The sequence below is a fragment of the Haliotis rufescens genome, unplaced genomic scaffold, assembly GCF_023055435.1.
Source record: "Haliotis rufescens isolate VD_foot unplaced genomic scaffold, xgHalRufe1.0.p SCAF_49, whole genome shotgun sequence".
Taxonomy (NCBI): domain Eukaryota; kingdom Metazoa; phylum Mollusca; class Gastropoda; order Lepetellida; family Haliotidae; genus Haliotis; species Haliotis rufescens.
This window is the reverse complement of record NW_025964212.1, coordinates 3,098,461-3,115,138: the sequence shown is the minus strand read 5'-3', so window position 1 is coordinate 3,115,138 and position 16,678 is coordinate 3,098,461. Positions and strand designations below refer to the sequence as shown.

The following is a 16,678-nucleotide window of genomic DNA, read 5'->3' as shown; positions in this document are numbered from 1 at the left end:
CCAAGAATATCAAATGGTCAATTCGTTACTGAATTATGCTTCGACAGACATTTCATGCAATATGAGCTGCAGTTGTTGGCCAGGTTTCCATTGATTCCTGTTAATTATTCATATGGGTGTAGTTGTGTCTGCATCGAGGCAGGTTAAATGTGGCTGCATCTGCCATCACTGTAGTTTCTGGTTTACATTGCTGTGCCTCTAACCGTTGCTCCGTAGGCTCTGTGATCAGTTAACCATGTTAACCTTTGTCCATACATTTGTTGACGAGTGATCATGGTTTCAAACATTGACTGGAAGTTTGAAAAAGTTAGCAAACCACAAACATTATTTTAATTTTTGCTATCACTAAAAATTCTTCAGCAACCTCTGTTTGTCGTTAGAGTCCCCTATGCTTGGTGTAAGAGGCGACTAATGGGATCGGGTGGTCAGGCTCGCTGACTTGGTTGATGCATGTCATCGATCCCAATTGCGTGGATCAATGCTCATGATGTTAATCACTGTATTGTCAGGTCCAGACTCCACTAGTTACAGACCGCTGTCATTTAGCTGGAATATTGCTGAGTGCGGCATTAAAAAACAAAAGAACAAACAAACAAACAAACAAACAAACACTAAAATTACCATCAAATAAACATATGCCTTAATAGAAAACTATAGGAAGATAATTTGATTTACCGGTAAACCAATCAGAATTCATGTTTCTCAAGCAATCGTGTTTTTCATGTTTATGAACCAGTCACAATTATTTCACAACAACATCCAAACACTGCTAGACAAGTTCATAGCAGTGCCTGCCAACAACCGTGTCTCATAATCTCTTAATTTTGTGACAACCCTGATTACTGCTGTCCCTCATGGTGTGAAAATGTCCAAAGGAACAGTTGCATACTATGCAATGGCAATAAATATCAAAACCTAGGTAAAATGTATAGTTAAAGCAAGTATCATCACTCAGAAGAGAGGTTGTAGTGGAAAAATGTCCTGGAAGAGTCTTGGTGTTAGCACATATCTCTGATAGTGAAGATGCCTGTACTCATGGTACTATTTCCCTGTTGTCTTGCCCAGACTCCATTAGGCCAGGCTTCTTTTATTTTTAGGATTACAGATTTTTCATCCCAAAGTCCTGGGTTGGAAGAGGGAAACAAAAAGGCAAAAAAAGCCAGATGCATTTTTTTAATGCAGAATGCCTCTGGCATACTTTAAGAACATATTCTGTGCTCAAAAGACCTCCATTTGTGACGATAAAGCCCCTTGTAACAATACAAATTCTACCACTTACAACACGGACAATTGTCAAGGGAGATCAACAAAGATCGATTATGTATCTCTTTACTAGTTTACAACGGTAAATTTCATATTTCGTTTTTTATTAAAAGGCGATGATAACAAATAAAATAACTGACTACACAGAAAAAAATGGAAACATGATTATTTATTTTTTTACATTTACTCAAAAATTAGAGTCGGCGGGTCCATAATCCGAAAAATGTAAAACGCCTGGCCTTATTTACAGACCGGCATCATATAGCTGGAATATTGCTGAGTGCGGCGTTAAACAACAAACAAACCCAACCAAACCAAACTAGCTCCCCGCATTGTCCCACTGTAATCAACAATTAAGCAGTCTTATCGCTACATTAATGTATTGTCAGGACATCTTGAAACACCAGATCTACACAGCACTCTGGATAACAATTTATATGTTATACATACAAATAGTCTTATATTCTTGGCATGAGTCTTGACAACAATAGGGTTCCTGGTTTAGAGTAAAGTGAGCAATGTAAGGCATCACTTTTAATGAACAAATTCACTACTTTGTGTCGGTTCCCTATCACCTCCTGGTATACAGGCACTTTAGAGGTTTCACCCTGGATTGGACTGACCTGAGGCTTAAAAAAGTGTCACTGGGAGGGCAGACATTGGCGTGTCACTCAGACTCACTCTTAAAACTGATTATTTATTTCTCTATCTTTGGGAATACTTTCTGCATAGTGTATTGAGTGCTTCTGTCGTCTGTTCACAAACACTGGTTTAACGGTTTAACAGAAATTGATCTTAATGAAGGCCAAACAAAGGACGTTTTCTTTCAGCTTTTGATAGGACTTTCTTCTGTATCATTACCAAATTAAATAAAAAAGGACAGTTTGGGTGGGCAGTGTGCTAGAAAATGAACTGATCTGAATCCCCGCAAGACAATTAGTGTTTTTGTGATTACGAAATGGGAAAAATAAAAAATTGCTTGACAATTTCAGTTGCGAACAAAAATTGGAATTGATATCCATTGTTACTTTTGTTCTCAAAAAAAATAAAATTCTTCTTCCTGCATCTGTTGCAAGTTTAATAATGATGTCTCCCTCAATAGAATCCGATCTCAGCAATGTCGGACAAGTCCATTTTATGCACAGGTGGGTATTACCCACATACATATTCTCACAAATTTCTAGTTGATTACCTGTACCTTTTCTCCCAATACCTATTGTCATATCTCTTCCACTTTTGGATGTGATCGTTCAGCCATTGTGTTTATCTGTGTTGCCCAGCTACATCTATGGGAAACAACTCACTAGACACATCCCTCTCAAAAATAACATCGCCCAATATACGACATCATCATGTTTTATTGTGAAATAAACCACACTACATTCTTCATTGTTCTTTGCTATTTATCACGTAGCTATGTTATATTGTATACTAATTTCCATCCATGTCAATGTAGTCCAGGGCTCTGTTCCACAAAGCGTTTTCAGCACTAAGGTGATGGTAACGCAAGTACTTTAATGTAGACTTCTGACAGCCATAGCGCTATGATCGCTTTGTGGAACATGGCCCAGAGCATAAATATATTCTCCTTGGTCACAATTGCTTTTGGCATCAGCTGATTTGGTCAGCAATTGTGTAAATAGTGCTAACAAGTAGTAGTGGGATGATACACATGCATTGGTGGATCGGATTTTTTACTTCTCAATACATGTATCGATCACAATCTCACACTAAGTAAAAAGTATCAATTCTTACCTTAAATATATTCTTCAATAAATGTTACACCAAACACTAATAACTAGTGAAAATGAGTTGTGAAAATATAAATATTTTCATCCATCATTATGGTGCCAGGCATTTGGCCATCCTGTCTATGAAAAAGATGGCTTATGGACCACAGATAAGAGCACATGCAAGTATCGTGATACATATTGGATTGTGATCAAGGTATCGTGATACGTATCGGATGGCACAGTTGGTGTATCGTCCCAGCCCTACTTACAAGGTGTCGACAAGATCCTTCTTTACTGACAAGATCCTTCTTTACTGACAAGATCCTTCTTTACTGACAAGATCCTTCTTTACTGACAGTATGTCTCAACTATTCCCATACAGATCCGGAAAGGTACAGGTCATGGAGATAGTGCATTTGTGTCTGGTGGGTCAAATGTGTTCATTTTTGTCTTGTTTAGGTATTCAATTGTGTACCATTGATATGTTTACCCAGAAATTTTTATGTGCGTGTGATGTGCAAGGTCATGTGTGCGAGGTCATGTGGTGTGTGTCTCTAATGCTGTGTGATGTGATCAGTACACAGGGGACGTATGGGTTACCCACCTCGAGATTCTTCACTGAATCTCTCACATCATTTTGAAAATGGAAACGAAATTACTAGGTGGCAGATTTAGTGAAGAAGGGAAAGATATGCATAATTGACTGATTGCAGGGTCGCAGGTCCCATTGGATCAGTGCCTGGGCATACAGGGACAGAGTTAGTTTAATTGTGTGTGGAGTTGTAGGAGGCGATGTAAACTAGGACATAAGTCTGTGTTTACAGTATAGACAATCTGAAGTAGATTTGATACCTGTTTACTTGATTCAATTCAATCACATTGGCATGAGGTTTCAATTTGAAAAGTGTACAGGTTTCAAATTGCAGAAACAGGGTTCACTCTACGAATTTTCTGACATGGGCCCTTTATGTGAACATTTCAAATATTCTCAGAGGTTCATGCACCCTTACAGCACGTTGTTAAAATGCCCCATTGTATTTGAAAATGTGGGCCTTTTTTCCAATTTAGGGGCTAAAAGCACAAGGCCCCACCCTAGAATTATCCATGTATAAATATATATATATATATAACTCAAAAGTTCAAGAACGCCCTTAAAACTCTTACATTAATATGTCATGGTATAACAGATTGACTATAGTCATAAGAAATATGTTATCCACAGTGGAGTGCGGTGGAAGTCAAATCCTATCTGATGGATCCAGAATCAGCATCTTTGAGAAAGCAGCATGTTTAGAATAATCCTCATCACTCCCACAGAGTCAATCTGTCACAGGTGCATCTTGTCGTGTCACTGTCTGTCCACTAACTGCAGGAGATGAGTGCTGATCTATGCAATTACTGGGCAGAAATAGTAACAGCTATTGTCTTGTGAAACAGTCACATGCTTGGTCTCATAATATGTATGTTGATTAACATTAGCTGTTAATGATGCTTTGCGGAGTGTATTGTGTTGTACATGGGAATCGGAGGTTAGACATCAGCCATGATTGTAATTTTTCCTGATTCAAGACAGGTATAGACTCCTGAGGATGGTGATTAGTCCAAGTGAAGCCCTGAGTGGATCAGGATACTTACTGGGGCCATATGTGTAATACAGCGGCAGTATACCCAACTCACTCACTCGTGTAATAACTGATGAAAACTTGAAAAAAAAGGAGTCAGAAAAAAATAGTCAAGTGCTCCTTGATGACGTGAGAGATTAATGTAAATTAAGCCTCTGATATAGAATTTCCTTCATCTAAGGGACAGCATGCATGCTCTTAGAAATACATGGAGCAAAGTCTGTTACTAGCAAACTCAGTAATTGTGCGATGTTTCTATTTTATTTTTGCACTGAATTAGGCAAGAATCAGGTTGCTGCTGTCTTCCAGGGTGGTTCTGGTTCTTTCAAGGTCAGGCTCTGTTTATGTCTTGCTGGTTCTTACAAGGTTGGGTTCCATCTTAATGGTTCTTACAAGGTCAGGCTCCATCGTACTGGTTCTCACAAGGTCGAACTCCATCTTACTGGTTCTTACAAGGTCAGGCTAAGGTCTTACTATCAACAGGAAAGGAACATATAACTAAATATTGATAACCGTTAGATGAATATTTCCGCTGCTATGTACTGTTCAGCCTATTCTGCAGTTATTTATATTAGATGAACTAATTGAACAGAATATATAAATATTAAAATAAATAAATAAATAAATAAATAAATAAATAAATAAAGTATGCTTCGGTAACTTAAAATAGATAAACTAACTAAACTGGGCTGAGTTCCACAATGTTATCTTGGCGCTACAATTGTCTCAAGTCTATGTTAAAGTATGGGAGTTACAGTAATCTTTGCGCTAAGATCACTTTCTGAAACTGGGCCCAGACGTTTAAATACAATGTGGTCGGTAAAGTTGACATGTATATATCACATATATCTGTGTTCCAATGATTAAGATATGTTGATGTTAATGTCAGTCAGGTGACTCCATGTTAAGAAGTTATTGCTTTGCTCCATGTGTTAATTGAGGCTCACCAGCCGTGGTATTGTGTTAGCCTTTGTGAGGCAGGTTTATGGCTGTGTTGTGAGTTGTATCTGCTATTGTCAGGGCTCTACACAAATGAACAGTGTCTTAATCCTGGAGGTGGCGGTAGTCACAGTTCTATCTACACTTTCTCAGTAAAATAGGTCCCATGAAAATCCGGGGTAGAATAGGTCTTCAGCAACCCATGCTTGCCGTAAAGACAACTTGCTTGTCGTAAGAGGCGACTGACGGGATCGGGTGGTCAGGCTTGCGGACCTGGTTGATGCATGTCATCGTATCCCAATTGCATGGATCGATGCTCATGATGTCAATCACTGGAGTGTCTTGTCCTGACTTGATTATTTACAGACCACCATCATATAGCTGGAATATTGCTGAGTGCGGCGTTAAACATCAAACAAACAAACCAAATCAGTAAAATAGAAGTATGATGTATATGTATCTAATAGCATGGTGTAGGTTCACTAGTATGGTAGTCTTTGTCAAAAGATGTTTTGTGTGCTAGCCATGCCAACCCTAACAATTTTGTCTTTCAAAGACTTTTTCATGGGGTATATAATCTTAACATATGAATTATTTTTAGCTGAACATACTATCCCAAAATAGATGTAACTTGACCTGGGCTTTAAACTAGTGTCTAAAGTGACAGACTGGTATGGGAAATTTACAACTACTACACAAAGTTATTGCTTCCTAGTTCTGTGGAATATTGAAGGATCGTGCTTAGGATTAGATTTCAAATACCTGGTATTTCCAGCAGTGAGAAACTGTACAGGTGTGTCATCTTTGGCCAGGTAAACAGACTGTTGTGGTGTCCACTTGTGCAGTGATTGAAGTAGGCATGAACTCGATAGTAGGTGAATAGAGGGTCACGTGGTTCTAAGTATACATACCTTGGAGTCATCTTTAGCTCGCTAGAGACAAACAGGTAGGAAAACAAGGTAATAATGCTTCCATTTCGTACTGCAGTTACAATGAACACACAATGCAAATATTTATCTATCCAGCCTCTCTGCCAGCTGTAGGCCAAGCCTGCTATTGGGGGTAGCATCATCACTAGCATGTCCCAGAGTAGGGATGAAAGTGTTTATGTAGCAATGGCACGTCTATGTTTGAAGGCAGGACATGGTTGCACTAGGTGTACTTAAGGTGTCCCCAACGAGTGAGAGTTGTTTATTGCACAGTAAAACACTGCCGCGAGAATAACCATGAGGGTGCACTGGTTTATTTCCCCGCAGTGTTTTATTGTATGATAAACGACCATGAGGCATTTCTTATATCAATATTATGTATAGTCTCTTTAAGGATGTTAATAAAATGTACGAGCTTTCAAATATTTACCCGTATTTAAATAATGATGACTCCCTGAATAGAATCCGACCTCGGCAATGTCGGATAGTCCCTTTTATGAACAGGGGGGGTAAATTTGATCTGTCCTGCATATTTTCACAATATTCATGTGGATTATCTGTACCTTTTCTCCCAATACCGTTCATCTCTCCCACATCGTTCGACCATTGCATTTATATACATTGCCCAGTTACATCTATGGGGAACAACTCACTAGACACTTCCCTCTAAAAAATAATGTCGTCCAATATACAATGTCATCATGTTGCAAGCGCATTTTCGAATCTCCAAAAATGACGTCATGATAGAACAATGTTTTTTGTTGTGAAATTTACCATGCTTCTTTCTTAACTGTTTTTTGCAATTTATTGTGTAGCTATCTTATATAGTGTAATAAAGTATTTATAAGTTTTCCTCTGAACTGTATGTAAAAAACAACAGTGTAAATCAATGATGGAGTCAGCTGTCTCTGCATCACACCCACGCAGTGATGGGGTAGGTGGGATCAATTCCCGAACTCCACCTTGGGCGATGTGTGTCTGCAATTCAATGCATCATACACCCTGTTAACAATACAGAGAACCCATCCTAGGATGATATATTGATACTGCGGTTGTGATATGGCTGTATAACTACCAACAGAGTTAATTGTGTGCTGCATCAATGTGTGATTCCGAGGGGATTACCACTCTGTATGCTGGTAGTCCAGTGATGGAGTTTAAGCTGATTGATCACCATTTATCTCTTGACATAGACTTTGGTGTGTTTACAGTGTAAAATTAGCAGTTTAACCGAGGCTCAATATTCGACTAGGTAGTCCAGGTGGCATGTGAAGGATTTTGTTCGTTGTTTCAACGTCACACTTCGCAACATTCCGACCCGTGAAGATCCGGGGTAGAATAGGTCTTCAGCAACCAATGGTTGCAGTGAAAGGCGACTATGCTTGTCGTAAGAGGTGACTAACAGGATTGGGTGGTCAGACTCGCTGACTTGGTTGATGCATGTCATCGTATCCCAATGGCGTGGATCGATGCTCATGATGTCAATCACTGGATTGTCTGGTCCAGACTCGATTATTTACAGACTGCTGTCATATGACAGGAATATTGCTGAGTGCGGTGTTAAACAACAAACAAACAAACAAGCAAACAAACAAGCAAACTTAGCAACATTCCAGCGATACTACAGTGACCTAAAAATAATAAAGTCAAGACCATACAATCCAGTGATTTATGTCGTAAACAATGGTCCACCCTGTTTGGGAATGATGACACACTATCAACCAAGTCTACCTGATTCATTTTGTCGCCTGTTACAACAATCACATTCTTTGAAACCCTTTTCTTTTTATATTTAATATCTTCAGTATGTTAGAAATTCTATGGAATTAGCAATGCAAAATGAGTAAATCACCAGAATTACCAATTCAAAAACGCATTTGCATAAAACTATAAAAAAAAATAGAATGAAACCATTTTGATGTATATTTTTTATCATTCTTTAATTCAGTAGAATTACCAATAAAAAGAAAAAAATGAGATGAAGAAGTTATTTTATTAGGATAAAGACATTTTTGACATGGGAAAGAATTTTTTTTTTATAAATTGCATTTGTCAAATATGATAATGATCTCCAGAGACATTGTTCTGCATCCCGAGGAAGTTGTTAACAGTGATTTCATCAAGGTTAAATGATTGGATGTTGTCAGGCAGCTGGGTGGCACAACAGCACAGGCGTTGATTGCCACAATTCTGGTCTGACCTCCTGGTCTCTGCCAATGTAATGACATTACTCCCTGCTGTCTGGTTCCAAGTAGCCATATTAGTCATATTAAGTCAAAGATGAGCAAGATGAAGTTGTCACAAGCCATCACTTTCCAGTGTCTCTGTCACACAGCAGGGAAGCTGATATCTCCGTAGTGACGTCAGGCAGAACGTTGGCAGCTGATTTGGTGGAGAGTCTCACCAATGCTCAGTGTTCCCGTTTACTGGCAAATAAAGTATTTTTTTGTTGTTGAACAAAACATTGGCGATAAGTATATTTTTCGAACAAAGTCAGCTAGTTACCATCAGGGTTTCCCGTTGACTATTTGTAGTGCAAGGAAATAACATTTCGCTTTGCTTTGAGGTTAAATATATATTTGTAGCAATTTAGTCTCAAAATATTCACACAAAAAAGAGAAAACTGTGACTGACTCTTGTGTGAATGACGTGTAGTTCGAACTAAGTTATTTCAGTGATTGCTTCATTGCAATCGAACATGATGTTGAAAGAAATAAAAACATGTAATTTTCATACCTTTTTTTTATTTGTTGAAAAATGGGACTGACAAAAATTAGGGGGATTGGTAATTTTTAGAGTTGCCAGTCCACCAGGACTGGTTTTTTTGGTGAGGTGGAGGATATGGCTGGATGATTGGGGTATCAGTTGAAGAAGCTATTTAATGTCCATGATTGACACCCACCATACCACATAACCACTTTCAACCAAACTACTCTTGCCATTGGGAAAAGGTTTGTTCATCTGACTTCAGGGGCGGTTGGGTAGCCTAGTGGTTAAAGCGTTTGCTCGTCACGCATAAGCCCCGGTTTTGATTCCCAACATGGGTACAATGTGTGAAGCCCATTTCTGGTGTCCCCCGCCGTGATATTGCTGGAATATTGCTAAAAGCGGCGTAAAACCAAACTCACTCACTCATCTGACTTCAGACAATCGTGAAGCCCAGTGAGCTGCCAAGCCAGTTTTGAAACCTGATACAGAACTCTTGTCATTGAGACCAGGGAATGCCATGTTGAGCAAGGGTTTTCGCTCCATCTCTTCTGGTCGATATCACTACTTCAGATAGATTCTGTATTGTTCACAGAATAATGCCATACACCTGACTGGTGTATTTTACTAGTTATGGTGTCTTTTATTTATGTATATGGTGTCATATTAGGTTAGCAGAAAAATCTAATGCTCTGCCCAATGTTTTACTACTTACCTAATATGAAGACTGAAAACAATATAACAATTTTCCTATTTCTTTATCACACGTCATGTTAAAATGAAAACTTGACACTTAGAACCGGAATAAATGAGAACAAGCACTTTAATGTAAACACAATCGTTAACAATAGAATATATGATGCACTCAATGTGAACCTTTAGACAAGCATTATAGTTAAGATAGTCATAAAAATACTTGTATCACTATACGGGCCATGGTAACGTAATAGTGGCCCGCTTTTCCCTAACAACGGGCTGTTATCTATTCTATTGCTATGTGACTTCATTGGCGTCACATTTCTTGTTTGTGACGTCATCCTATATTACGTTCTATTTTCTCTATAATTATTATTGATAAAGTCATGGTTTCTTTAAAAATTAATGTCCAACAGGCAGTACATTGTATATCTGTGTGAGGTGTATATACATATCCTGATAAACCTACACACATTTTGAAGAGATATTTGCTAACATTGGTGTTTTGTACTTGCAGCCCCACCCCACAATTGAAGATGAGTGGGCCTCCAGGCAGGTGAGTACTCACCCTTTACCTGTTTTTACCTGTCATCTGGACCCGTGAAGATCCGGGGTAGAATACGTCTTCAGCAACCCTTACCTGCCGTAAAAGGCAACCATGCTTGTCGTAAGAGGCTACTAACGGATCAGGTTGTCAGGCTCGCTGACGTGGTTGATGCATGTCATCCTATCCCAATTGCATGAATCGATACTCATGATGTCAATCACTGGATCGTCTGGTCCAGACTGGATTATTTACAGACTGTCGTCATATAGCTGGAATATTGCTGAGTGCAGCGTTAAACAACAAACCAACAAAACCTGTCTTCTGACAGCTTACTTACTTGTGTTGATGTAATGAGGGCTGGAGGTGCACGGGGGACCATGTCAGACACCATGTAAAGGCTCTACATTTCGATGTGCATAGTTGCCTCCCTTAGGTGATCCAGGAACCTATGATCATGGGTTTGAATCCCAGATTCACCCCGATTATGTTTCTAGGTTTGTCAGCACCATACACCATACACGGCATGATATCCCTGATTTACTTTTCAAAGCGGTGTTGAACCCAACTAACTCACTGACTGAGTAAGCACTTCAAGCATATCCTATTGGGCAGCCAAGTTACTTGAAAACATGACAGTTACCTGTCTACTGCAACCTAATTACAGGTGGGATAGATCGAGTTACCATGTCAATGTTACCTGTCAGCTGTCACCTTATTAGAAGTGTAATAGATTCACGTAATTATGACATTGTTACCTGCCACCATGTTAAAGGTGTGACATATCCAAGTACTCCTGACATTGTTACCTGCCACCATGTTAAAGGTATGATAAATCCAGGTAATCATGACATTGTTACCTGCCACCATGTTAAAGGTGTGATATATCCAGGTTATCATGACATTGTTACCTGCCACTATGTTAAAGGTGTGACATAATCAGGTAATCATGACATTGTTACCTGCCACCATGTTAAAGGTGTGATATATCCAGGTTATCATGACATTGTTACCTGCCACTATGTTAAAGGTGTGACATAATCAGGTAATCATGACATTGTTACCTGCCACCATGTTAAAGGTGTGATATATCCAGGTTATCATGACATTGTTACCTGCCACCATGTTAAAGGTGTGACATATCCAGGTAATCATGACATTTTTACCTGGCCATCACTTCCTTTTGTGTTGCCCCGAGTGTTTGTATATAACTTCTTTCTACTTGTACCCGTAGTTATTTCATAAGCAACTTGATCACACTTTATTATCTTACATGCAAGAATTTACCCAAGAACCACCTGTCTTGTTGCAGCATCAGCGACGACTATGCCTCCACAAAGCTGGAGACACAGGTGGGTGGCTTTACTTCAACTTACCGTGTAACATGATGAGCTTTCCTAATGGACTAGATCTAGTTTTGGCAAAGAAAAATACATTTATTGTTTCATGTTTCCATTTGTCATTTTTCATTTTCATTTGACTCTATATTGTTGTTGGGGCAGTCGGGTAGCCTCATGGTTAAAGCGTTCGCTCGCCACACCGTAGACCCAGGTTCGAATCTCGACATGGGTACAATGTGTAATATAAAGCTCATTTCTGGTGTCCCCCGCTGTGATATTGCTTGAATATTGCTAAAAGCGGCGTAAAAACAATACTCACTCACCATATTGTTGTTGTTTTTGTTGTTTTTGTTTATTCATAATGAGGCTACCAACCCGTTATACAAGTATACACACACATGTATATTGTATTGAACATGTATACATGTTGTGCGTAATGTATTGTAAGGAAGTGCCCACAACTCAAGGCAATTGCCCCATTCACCGGAGCTGTGATCCTCTGTGTAGCATCCGCAAATTGGGCACCCTTCATTGCGTAACACCAGAGAATGAGCAACAAGTTCTGTACATGAACAAATATCAAATTAATTTTTAATGTTTGTAATACAAGCCTAACTTCTAAAATACCAGGGTGGTCGGGTGGCCTAGTGGTTAAAGCATTCGCTCATCACGCCGAAGACCCGGGTTCGATTCCCGACATGGGTACAATGTGTGAAGCCCATTTCTGGTGTACCCCGCCGTGATATTGCTGGAATATTGTCAAAAGCGGCGTAAAACCATACTCACTCTATCTAAAATACCATACCTTCATAGATTGGATAACACAATGATTAATATAAAAATGACTAAAATTTAGCTCAGTATGGCAATATAACAGATAAAACATCAGAGAATTATCTCAGTTATCCTCAGAAACAGATTCCTTTAGACGTAGAAGGCAAAAGTTCAGGTTACTTAAATAATAAAAATACCACAATGAAATACCTTATTATGGCAATATAAATGATTAAAACATTCACTTTCTGCAACATTTGGCATTTATAGGGTGGCAGTGACTGGAATGTGTTTCTAGACTAACACTTCTTGGTTGGGTGTTGACCAGCACAGTTACACTTGCTGTAACCCTGACCGCAACCAGTACTGTCGCTCCAGGGGATTATGCAGATTAGTTAATCCCCTAAACCAGAGGAGTGAGCAACACTGCGTAAAGATGGTGCTTGGACAGAGCCTATTCTGAGAGATTATGCAAAACGGCTTTTACTTCAGGGGATATGAGCTGGAGAATAGCATTTTAAGTTTTTCCTGGTATGGATGGACACAATAATAGTTTGGTGAAATACTGTCTTAAGTACACATCCTTTGTACACATCATGAAATTCTTGAACCTTGCCTCAGTGGTAGGCAACATCTCATCACAGTTGCATAATAATTCAGCGTATGGACCTAAGGCTCTTTTCATGGCTACGTGGTTATAGAGCAGGTATAATTATAGGAGACACGTGACTTCAAGGTCTGCAATATCAGCATATTGACGTATAGTCATCACCGATTGTGGTAATTATAGTTCTAATATGGTCTGTATTTTGAGAGTTAGATATCCATAGTAGGTCCTACCTGAATATATATGTTAGATATTATCATATTTTAGATATTACCAGTATTGTTAAATAATATTTAGGCATTATCCACATTATTATGTAATATATATATATATATGTGTATTTCTTGTATCTAATGAAAGGTCTTATAGAAGTGAAGAAATACAGTATTTCAGTGTAACAAGAAGGCAGCATTGTTCTTGTGTTGAGGCAGTGAATGGGAGTGTTGGGCTGTTTAAAGAGTCTGTAATCTACTGCCAGCTATTGATTCCAGTGCTGTTGCAACAGCCATTACTTGTAAATCTCTCCCGTTCTTCTTGTGCCTCTCAAAGGCCTGATGACTAAATAGTTTCCTGCCGTATAAAATGTCTGATATGGTTGTGTGAGTGTTTGTGCATGTTAATGTAATCAGCTGCAAGTATTGATCTCGCCACCGTCTAACACACAGATTGTGCCTTCTTTCCTGGAGGGTATTATCCCACTTACTCTGGCAGTTATACCCAGCTCCTATTAATCAAATTTTAAGCCCAAGTTAACCATTTTCTATTGCTATGGCGTTCATCTGAGTTTCAGGTAGCCTTGGGATTCAGGCTGCCCTCCTGGCCCTGAATACTACTAGGGACAATAAGGGCTCTCAGTCTCATACCCGTCCTATTGAGCCCCACCCTTGTGAAGTGTCCTTGATAACAGCTGCGTGAAACGTCCAGCTGAGACCCAGTCTCATACCCACCTATTAAACCACACCCTTGTGAGGTGTTGCTGATAACAACCGAGTGAAATGTCCAGCCTTAGACCCAGTCTCATACCCACCTATTAAACCACACCCTTGTGAGGTGTCACTGATAACAGCTGCGTGAAACGTCCAGCCTTAGACCCAGTCTCATACCCACCTATTAAACCACACCCTTGTGAGGTGTCACTGATAACAGCTGCGTGAAACGTCCAGCCTTAGACCCAGTCTCATACCCACCTATTAAACCACACCCTTGTGAGGTGTCACTGATAACAGCTGTGTGAAACGTCCGGCCTTAGACCCAGTCTCATACCCACCTATTAAATCACACCCTTGTGAGGTGTCGCTGATAACAGCTGCGTCAAACGTCCAGCCTTAGACCCAGTCTCTTACCCACCTATTAAACCCCATCCTTGTGAGGTGTTGCTGATAACAGCTGTATGAAACATCCAGCCTTAGACCCAGTCTCATACCCACCTATTAAACCCCACCCTTGTGAGGTGTCGCTGATAACAGCTGCATAAAATGTCCAGCCTTTGATCCAGTCTCATACCAACCTATTAAATCCCACCCTTATGAGGTGTTGCTGATAACAGCTGTATGAAACATCCAGCCTTAGACCCAGTCTTATACTCACCTATTAAATCCCACCCTTATGAGGTATCGCTGATAACAGCTGCATGATGCTAGGTATATGGTGTGTGCTGTGTGCAAGTATTATGATGCTAGGTATAGGGTGTGTGCTGTATGCAAGTATTATGATGCTAGGTATATGGTGTGTGCTGTATGCAAGTATTATGATGCTAGGTATAGGGTGTGTGCTGTGTGCAAGTATTATGATGCTAGGTATAGGGTGTGTGCTGTATGCAAGTATTATGATGCTAGGTATATGGTGTGTGCTGTGTGCAAGTTTCGTGATGCTAGGTATATGGTGTGTGCTGTATGCAAGTATTATGATGCTAGGTATATGGTGTGTGCTGTGTGCAAGTTTCGTGATGCTAGGTATATGGTGTGTGCTGTGTGCATGTATTATGATGCTAGGTATATGGTGTGTGCTGTGTGCAAGTATTATGATGCTAGGTATATGGTGTGTGCTATGTGCAAGTATTATGATGCTAGGTATATGGTGTGTGCTGTGTGCAAGTATTATGATGCTAGGTATATGGTGTGTGCTATGTGCAAGTATTATGATGCTAGGTATATGGTGTGTGCTGTGTGCAAGTATTATGATACTAGGTATATTGTGTGTGCTGTGTGCAAGTTTCTTGATGCTAGGTATATGGTGTGTGCTGTGTGCATGTATTATGATGCTAGGTATATGGTGTGTGCTGTGTGCTGTGTGCAAGTATTATGATGCTAGGTATATGGTGTGTGCTATGTGCAAGTATTATGATGCTAGGTATATGGTGTGTGCTGTGTGCAAGTATTATGATGCTAGGTATAGGGTGTGTGCTGTATGCAAGTACATGTATTATGATGCTAGGTATATGCTGAGTGCTATGTGCAAGTATCGTGATGCTAGGCATATGGTGTGTGCTGTATGCAAGTACATGTATTATGATGCTAGGTATATGGTGTGTGCTATGTGCAAGTATCGTGATGCTAGGTATATGGTGTGTGTTGTGTGCAAGTATCGTGATGCTAGGTATATGGTGTGTGCTGTGCTGTTTGCAAGTATTATGATTCAAGGTATATGGTGTGTGCTGTGTGCAAGTATCGTAATGCTAGGTATAGGGTGTGTGCTGTATGCAAGTATTATGATGCTAGGTATATGGTGTGTGCTGTGTGCAAGTATTATGATGCTAGGTATATGGTGTGTGCTATGTGCAAGTATTATGATGCTAGGTATAGGGTGTGTGCTGTGTGCAAGTATTATGATGCTAGGTATATGGTGAGTGCTGTGTGCAAGTATCGTGATGCTAGGTATATGGTGTGTGCTGTGTGCAAGTATCGTGATGCTAGGTATATGGTGTGTGCTGTGTGCAAGTATTATGATGCTAGGTATATGGTGTGTGCTGTGTGCAAGTATCATGATGCTAGGTATATGGTGTGTGCTGTGCTGTGTGCAAGTATTATGATGCTAGGTATATGGTGTGTGCTGTGTGCAAGTATTGTGATGCTAGGTATATGGTGTGTGCTGTGTGCAAGTATCGTGATGCTAGGTATAGGGTGTGTGCTGTGTGCAAGTACATGTATTATGATGCTAGGTATATGGTGTGTGCTGTGTGCAAGTATCGTGATGCTAGGTATATGGTGTGTGCTGTGTGCAAGTATCGTGATGCTAGGTATATGGTGTGTGCTGTGTGCAAGTATCGTGATGCTAGGTATAGGGTGTGTGCTGTGTGCAAGTATTATGATGCTAGGTATATGCTGTGTGCAAGTATTATGATGCTAGGTATATGGTGTGTGCTGTGTGCAAGTATTATGATGCTAGGTATATGGTGTGTGCTGTGTGCAAGTATCGTGATGCTAGGTATATGGTGTGTGCTGTGTGCAAGTATTATGATGCTAGGTATATGGTGTGTGCTGTGTGCAAGTATGGTGATGCTAGGTATATGGTGTGTGCTGTGCAAGT

General features: G+C 39.8%; 1 protein-coding gene across 4 annotated transcripts in view; it reads left to right on the top strand.

Annotated features, from left to right (window-relative positions):
- The window catches only part of LOC124122860 (tubby-related protein 3-like), a 73,477-nt gene that overhangs the window by 30,174 nt on the left and 26,625 nt on the right, over nucleotides 1-16,678 (top strand). For all 4 annotated transcript variants that reach the window (XM_046486036.2, XM_046486035.2, XM_046486034.2 and 1 more), the window contains exons 2-3: nucleotides 10,406-10,444; nucleotides 11,745-11,784. In XM_046486036.2, the coding sequence (XP_046341992.1) occupies nucleotides 10,425-10,444; nucleotides 11,745-11,784 (60 nt within the window). In that variant the 5' untranslated portion in view covers nucleotides 10,406-10,424. The remainder of the gene's footprint in view (nucleotides 1-10,405; nucleotides 10,445-11,744; nucleotides 11,785-16,678) is intronic.